The sequence below is a fragment of the Tupaia chinensis genome, unplaced genomic scaffold, assembly GCF_000334495.1.
Source record: "Tupaia chinensis unplaced genomic scaffold, TupChi_1.0 Scaffold000237_1, whole genome shotgun sequence".
Taxonomy (NCBI): Eukaryota; Metazoa; Chordata; class Mammalia; order Scandentia; family Tupaiidae; genus Tupaia; species Tupaia belangeri.
The window spans coordinates 2,864,234-2,872,274 of record NW_006159715.1 but is presented as its reverse complement, the minus strand read 5'-3'; the positions used below and the strand labels follow the sequence as shown (position 1 = coordinate 2,872,274).

Genomic DNA, 8,041 nt, shown 5'->3' with positions numbered 1-8,041 from the left:
CCGCAATCCCTTCTCCTCCATTCTCCTCTCGGGATCTTGGGCACGCACGCACACATGCCCGGCATGAGTTTTAAGCCACCGGGTCTGGGACACGAACTGCGGTCGACTACGTGGGAGTCCAGCGACATAGCCATTACGCTAACTGCTGGTTCCCTCCTTCATTATTTTTGAAGGACACATGAGTGTGTGTGAATAGAGCCTTGGATTAGCAGAGAGTACAGTTAGCTTCTGGTATTGGCTTTACCATTAGCATGAGCAAGTGATTTTATTTTTATTGTTACTATTCTTTTTTTACTGCTTTTTATCTCTGTTTTCCTATCTATAAATTAGCAGTTGACCCAGATATCTCTAGGGTTCCTTCTAATAGTAAGATTTAAAGAGTTTTAAACCTTAAAATCTCATCTTAAAAAATGTTTTTACTTTTTTTCTAGAGAGATTTTTGCTATAGGACATGGTGCACTCAGCAGAGAGAGAGGGAAACAGAAAGCGAAAAATCACCCCTCAGAGGGGATGGCTACACTTCAATTCCTTCTCCATTCTCCTCTTAGGCTCTTAGGCAAACACGCGTATGTGCCCAGTGTGTTTTAAGCCACCCATGGTCTACCCCAGGGGAGTCCAGCAATTTAACCATTACACCATCTGATGGGCCCTATTTTGACTCTTTTTTTTTTTTTAATGAGGTTTTTGCTATAGGGTGCATGTGCTCACCAGAAAGAGAGAGACAGAGAGATAGAAAGCGAGAAATCCCCCCCCCACCCAGAGGGGGGGATGGCCACACTACAATCCCTTCTCCTCTATTCTCCTCTTGGGATCTTGGGCACACACAAACACGTGCCTGGCATGAGTTTAAGCCATTGGACCTGGGACTCAAACCGCGGTCAACTACATGGAGTCCAGTGACATAGCCATTATGCTAACTGCTGGTCCCTTTTTTAATGGTCTCTTCTCTGTTGACTTTTATGTATAAAAATTTATAGTGAACTTCAAGTTTAATTATCAAGTTTCAGTTATGCTTAAGGATAGTGAATTATCTAAGGGTTAGTACATTTGATTTAGTTTGCATTTTAGTATATGGTTTGTATAAGTCATTTAGCTCTTGGGTATCAGTTTCCTTTCTGTAAACTATTATATAAATCTGTATGTTACATGGATCAAATTTCATAAGCTGATACCAGTAAAAGTTCTTAGTTACCCTCATTTTTATTTTTTTAATTTTTATTTAATTTTATTTTATTGTCATAATTTTTAAATTTGACCAGAAAGAGAGAAGGAAAATGAGAAAGCAAGCCACCAGGTCCAAGACTCAAACTGTGGTTGGCCATGTGGGTGTCCAGTACCTTAACTGCTATGCCACCTACCAGCCCCATAAGTTACCTTTACTTAAGTGAACATAAAATAGTTCAACACTGTTCATTTGGGTCTTAGAAATAACATTTGTATGATCATTTAATGATCATTAGTAAGTGATTAATTATTATCTTAGTGATTGATAATAAGGCTAGTTAGATTCTTTCAAAGTAAACATTTATTTTGAATATGGTCAAAGGCAGAAAGAGAAGCTTTAACAAAGACATAAATAGTAGCCATTTTAAAATATCTGCATTTAATCTGTTGACATTAGAATAATTAAGTCAGTAGCATCTTGTGAGTTAGGATTGGAATGAAATTTATTTTGGATACTTAACAGTAAAATGCAAGGAATGGTCTATGAACAAACATTGGAATTTTTATGATGAATTGAAATACGTACCTTGGGATTCTCTCTGTTTTGGTGCCTGCATTAAGCCAAACTCTCAAGTAGACTGATAAGCCTATGACCATTCCCTTTCTCTCTATTTATATCCTCTCTCTCAACCTTTTCTGGAAACTTTTTACTTCATCCAGTTGTCAGTAGTACTATTTCAGTTAGTTGTAAATTTTGCCAAAGTACCAGTTTGGAAATAGGTAGAATACATTCAGGGAAAGTTAGTAAATTAATATAAATATTTAACTCATACTGGGAAAAAAAAGTTTTGTCCCTTTAGTCAAGAAGAAATTGATGGCATAAAATTTATAGTTAATGAATAATGTTTATACTCTGTAGTTTTTAAGGTTATTGGTACAGTAACTATAATGGCTCACCCTTCTAATTATCTGATGTCTCTTTCCCACTTCAGCCCCCAAAGCAGGTTATAGCCAAGGTGCAACTCAGTATACACAAGCCCAGCAAACTCGACAGGTGACAGCCATAAAACCAGCCACACCAAGTCCAGCTACCACTACTTTCTCCATTTATCCTGTATCCTCCACCGTACAGCCGGTAGCAGCTGCGGCTACTGTGGTGCCATCCTATACTCAGAGTGCTACTTACAGTACCACAGCAGTTACTTATTCTGGTAAGACTGATAATCTATGTTTGAATCAGTGAACAAATAAGGCATAGACTTACTAGAAACTGTCTTGATTTTCTATGGAATTATCTTACTCTTTATAGCAGGAACTGAATTAATTGGTATTAATATAAATGTGTACAATGTAACAAGTGGACCATGCTGTACATTATATATTTTTTCTTCTGTTTTTTTCCTCCCAAAAGATCTTATCTGAGTATAAAATGCTATTTAGATATTTGGAACCTAATCATAAGTCTTGAGCCTACCGTTGTAGTTAGAAATAAACTGGAAATAACACCCAGTTTTCTTTCCTTTTTTTCTTTTAAGTTTTTTGCCATAGGGAATGTGCATTTGCTGGAGAGAGACAGAAACAGACAGTGAGAAGGAAAGTGAGAAATCTCCCCCAGGGATTTGGTCACACTGGGGTGATCACACTGCAATCTGTTCTCCTCCTGGGATTTTAAGCATACATGCACATGGGTCTACTGTGATTTTCAAGCCTCCAGATCCAGGATTTGAACTACATTCTGACATGTGGGAGTCCAGTGACTTAATCACCATGCCACCCCCTTGGTCCTCAACACCCATTTTCTTTACGATTTTCACAAGAATTTGGAAACTTAAGGTTCAAGGACTACCACAGATAAATTATTTATATTGTTTATTTTGGCCCTCAAAGAGCTATATCTTCATATTTATTAGGAATAACTAATCTAAAAAATATTAGGTAGGTTTTTTTTTTTTTTTAAACAAATGTTCATGAGATAGTGGTTATTTAATATACCTCTCTTAGAATGACAGGATAGCTTGTTTTTCTAAATCATGTGTTTTCCTAGAGAAGTATCATCTCTAAAACTTTACTTCATCCACTACTCTTACTGATTTCTAGCTATGGTAGTTCTCGGTATTGAGGCTATTAATGTCACACACGTCGTTTTTTTGTTGTTGAAAGGTTTATTATTGTTGGGTTTTGTGTTTTATTTATTCCTTAATACCCTGTCTTGATCTATTGGGAATTTAAGGTAGCATGGGCAATTTCAGTTCTTACCTTTTGAGACTTCATTGTAGCTTAAGTATTACAACTAGCCTAACTACTGAATTTTTTAAGTACCTTCTTATTTCTCAGAGATTTCTGATCTCTTGCTTTAGGGTGCTAGGGAAATAGTGATGAGCTAGATAGCCATTGGAATGGTTGGGAACAGCAGTTCATTATGGCTGGGATATCCAATTGGTGGGGTAAATAATCAGGAGGTGAGGTTAGAAATGTCCATGTGAAAAACTTGTATGCTCTGCTATGATTTCAGTCTCTATCTTGTGGGCAGAAATGGTGCCACAGAGGATATCTTAGGAAAGGGAGCAATAGAGGCGATTTTTAAGTTAACTGTGACAACCACACAAAACCATAGAGTAAGGAGTCATGTGAGAACTTTGGCTGGGCTGGTAAACGTCAGTGAACTGATCTCAGGAGGTTGGGGTGGAAATCAATTCAAGATAATACACAGGATATTTCCTATTTAGGAAAGATACCTTTTATTAAGAACTGAAGAAAGTATTAAATCTCCTAGATTTGTCATTCAGGATTTTCCAGCTAGTGCTTTTCTACCTCTCTATATCTGATTGACTAGTTGCAATTGTAACCAGCTTTAACAAATTAGGGGGTACTGTAGTATCCTTTCCTGTCCATTATTTTTCCTAAGTATTCCTTTTCTCTTCTCACTTCTCCCCTCTTTTATCTTGTTGCTTGAATATACTTAGCACTATGAAGATAAATATTTTTTTATTTACTGCTTTATTAGATGAATAGTACTTCATTACTTTTAATATTAGAAGATAAACATTGGCTTAGCTGTAGTGACAAGTGGTAGGGAACTGTTGTGTGAGGATGAGGCCACATGAGAGGCCCAGATTTGAGTCCTGTACCATGCTACACACTCCAGGTGCATTCACATGTGCTCGTAATCCTAGCCAATGAGAAGCCGGGGCAGAGAGGGTTGCAATTGCAGGACCCTACCTATATCATTTTAAAAAAAGAAATTAGGAACTATAGATATATACACAGGACATCTACCACTAAATACTAATTATCTTAACATTTAGTGCATATTTGTGCTTTTCTTTTATGGTAATATATTTATATAAATAGCATAGTTTCTTTATAAAAATGAATGTGCCTTACACATGCTGTATCTGTGAGAGATTGTTTTCAGCACCTCCTTCCTTATTCTACTGAAAGACATTAAAATTTGTAGATACTAAAGTCCCTTATGTAAAATGACATAGTATTTTAATATAATCTACGCATACTATAATGCCCAATACAGTCTAAATACTATGTAAATATTGTTATGCTGTATTGTTTTTACATATTTTTTATTACTAATTTTTACTTCCTCCTAATATTTTCAATCTGCGATTGGTTGAATCCACCAATGTGGTACCTTTGGATGAAGAGGGTTGCCTGTATATCATTCCTTTCATTGGTGTTTTTCCCCAGCTTTTACTTTGGAAATTTTTAGTTCTATAGAAAGAGGGAGGGTGACATGGTGGTTAAGGTAGCTGGATCCCACATGGCTGACATAAAATGCTGGACCTGACAGCTTGAAAAACATTCCAGCAATTGTGCTTGCCCAAAATCCTGAGAGGAGGATGGAGTAGAAGGACCCTGGGGGTGGTTATCTCCCTGTGGAGTGCTTTCTCTCCCCACCCCCATCTGTCTGTCTTGTCTGTCTATCTCTGTCAATCTGGTGAGCACACATGTCCTATAGCAAAACTAAAAATAAATAAAAGAAAAAGAAAAAAAACAGTACAAGAAATGGTCATATACTATTCACCTAAATTAAGCAGTTATTAATAGTTTTATCACATTTGCATTATTTCTTCTTTCTCTTAAAACCTATTATCAGATGATTCAGCAATAAAATTTTAAGTTGTAGGTGATGTGATACATTGCCCTGAATCTTAAGAATGTTTTTCCTAAGTTTTTCTTTTACATAGCCACAATGCCAGTGTCATAAAAAGAAACTGAACATGGAGTTTCATATAATATGTAAAATTTCCCAATATCCACAAATGTCTTTATTTTTTTTAATGGCTAGGCTTTATATGTGTTTGTGCTTTGTTATAAATTGTGTGTCTAATCAAGGATGTGGATTGTGTTTGGTTGTCATACCTCATTTCTTTGAATCCAGAACAATCTACTATTATCTTGTCTTCTGACATTGGCAATTTTTGTTTGTTTTTAAGAAAGATTTTTGGTATAGTGCACATAAGCTTGCTGGAGAGAGAGATAGGAAGGGAGAAATCACACCCTGAGGGGGGCATGGCTACACCACAATCCCTTCTCCATTCTTCTCGGGATTTTGGGCATGCATGCACACATGCCTGGCATGAGTTTTAAGCTACCAGGACTCAAACCGCAGTCAGCCCTGTGGGAGTCCAGCAATGGGCTGCTGGTCCCGACATTGGCATTTTTGAAGAGTTCAGGCCTGTTGACCTATATCACATCTGGATTTATCTGATGATTTATATTTAGATTCAGATATATTTTTAGCCAGAAACTGTTTTAGTGTTCTTTTCATTTGTTACATCAGAAGCTCATAATAAATTGTTAGTCCACAAATGTCTTTATTTTTTTTAATGGCTAGGCTTTATATGTGTTTGTGCTTTGTTATAAATTGTGTGTCTAATCAAGGATGTGGATTGTGTTTGGTTGTCATACCTCATTTCTTTGAATCCAGAACAATCTACTATTATCTTGTCTTCTGACATTGGCAATTTTTGTTTGTTTTTAAGAAAGATTTTTGGTATAGTGCACATAAGCTTGCTGGAGAGAGAGATAGGAAGGGAAAAATCACACCCTGAGGGGGGCATGGCTACACCACAATCCCTTCTCCATTCTTCTCGGGATTTTGGGCATGCATGCACACATGCCTGGCATGAGTTTTAAGCTACCAGGACTCAAACCGCAGTCAGCCCTGTGGGAGTCCAGCAATGGGCTGCTGGTCCCGACATTGGCATTTTTGAAGAGTTCAGGCCTGTTGACCTATATCACATCTGGATTTATCTGATGATTTATATTTAGATTCAGATATATTTTTAGCCAGAAACTGTTTTAGTGTTCTTTTCATTTGTTACATCAGAAGCTCATAATAAATTGTTAGTTTATTTATTAATGATGTATTCACTGGTTAAGGTATAATCTACCAGATCTCTTCATTATTAAGATAACCTTTTTCATGGGACCAGCACTTAGCGTAATGGCTATGTCGCTGGATTCCCACGTAGTCGACCGCAGTTCACGTCCCGGACCGGGTGGCTTAAAACTCACACCGGGCCCGTGCGCGTGAGTGCCCAAGATCCCAAGAGGAGAATGGAGGAGAAGGGAATGTGGCTTGGCCATCTCCCCTGGGGGGGGTGATCTCTCGCTTTCTGTCTCTGTCTGTCTGGCGAGCGCACACACCCTATAGCAAAAACATCTCCGAAAAAAAAAAGATAACCTTTTCCTTTGTAATTCACAAGTAATCTGTGAGCCTGTTGCTCATTGACCTTTCATCCTCTGGTGCTAAACACTTTGAAAAGTTCTTAACTAAATTTATGTCATGGTAGATATAAAATGCCTCTACATTGATTCTTTGTCCTTCTCTGTAAAAGACCACTCCTTTTAATTCATTTTTTTATGATACTGTGGGTGTGTCTTTTTTCTTCACTATATTCAATATCACGGTCCATTACTCTCATTTTTCTTTTCTGCTTTTTATTTGTTGGTTATTGTCAGGTGAAGTATGTCTGTGCCAGAGAGAGAGAGAGAAAGAGAAGAAAGCACCTCCCAGTGGGGCTTGATCATGCAGCAATCCCCTTTCCTTTACTTCTCTATCTCATCAAGATCCTGGGGACGTGTTGTGCATGTGTCCAGTGCATTTTTCAAACTGCTGGGGCCAGGACACTAACTCTGGTCAGCTTATGTGCAATCTAACTCCCTATGCACAGGGCTTTACCACTATGCTATAGGGCTGGCCCCATTTCATTTTTCTCTTTGAGGCTCACATTATCCCAAATTTGGCCAGTGTGCTCCTCTTCTAACCATCCCCTGGGTCTTTTTGACATGGTCTTACCAGTCTTTCAGCATTTCTTTCCTTTCTAGCACCATAAGTTACTGTAGGTATACTTGAGGCTCTCTGTGTCCTAGACTGACAACCAGCCATTTCACAGAGGAACCATGGTTTCTCTTAAATGCCAGTTGCATTCAAAAGACATTTTAATGGCCGCATAGTATTTTATTTAATGGTTGTACTGTATCTTAAAGTGCATTTTAAGACATTTAGTCTTTTTTTTTTTTTTTGAAAGAGTTACTTAAGTTTATTCATTCACTTATTTTTAATTTGTCCAAAGAGAGAGAAAGAGAGAGGGAAAGTGAGAAAGCAAGCCATCAGGTTCAGGACTCAAACCGTGGTTGACCATATGGGAGTGTCCAGCACCTCAACTACCACACCACCCGCTGGTTCCAAGGCATTTAGTTTTTACTAGAGAAAAACTAAAGGTAAAACAATCCATCTATTTAAAGGTTTGTGTTTGCTCCCTTGTTGCCCTGGGACAGATCCCTAGATAAAGAACTGTTACATCAAAAGGACCATTTTTTTTTTTTTTGAGAGAGAGATTTTCACTGTAGGGCG

The 8,041-nt window shown here is 37.7% G+C and overlaps 1 protein-coding gene across 1 annotated transcript in view; it reads left to right on the top strand.

The window, feature by feature from the left end:
• The window catches only part of ZFR (zinc finger RNA binding protein), a gene marked incomplete at its 5' end in the record, with an annotated part of 72,643 nt that overhangs the window by 9,752 nt on the left and 54,850 nt on the right, over positions 1-8,041 (top strand). The window contains 1 exon segment of the mRNA XM_014587815.1: positions 2,157-2,375. Within this exon segment, the coding sequence (XP_014443301.1) occupies positions 2,157-2,375 (219 nt within the window).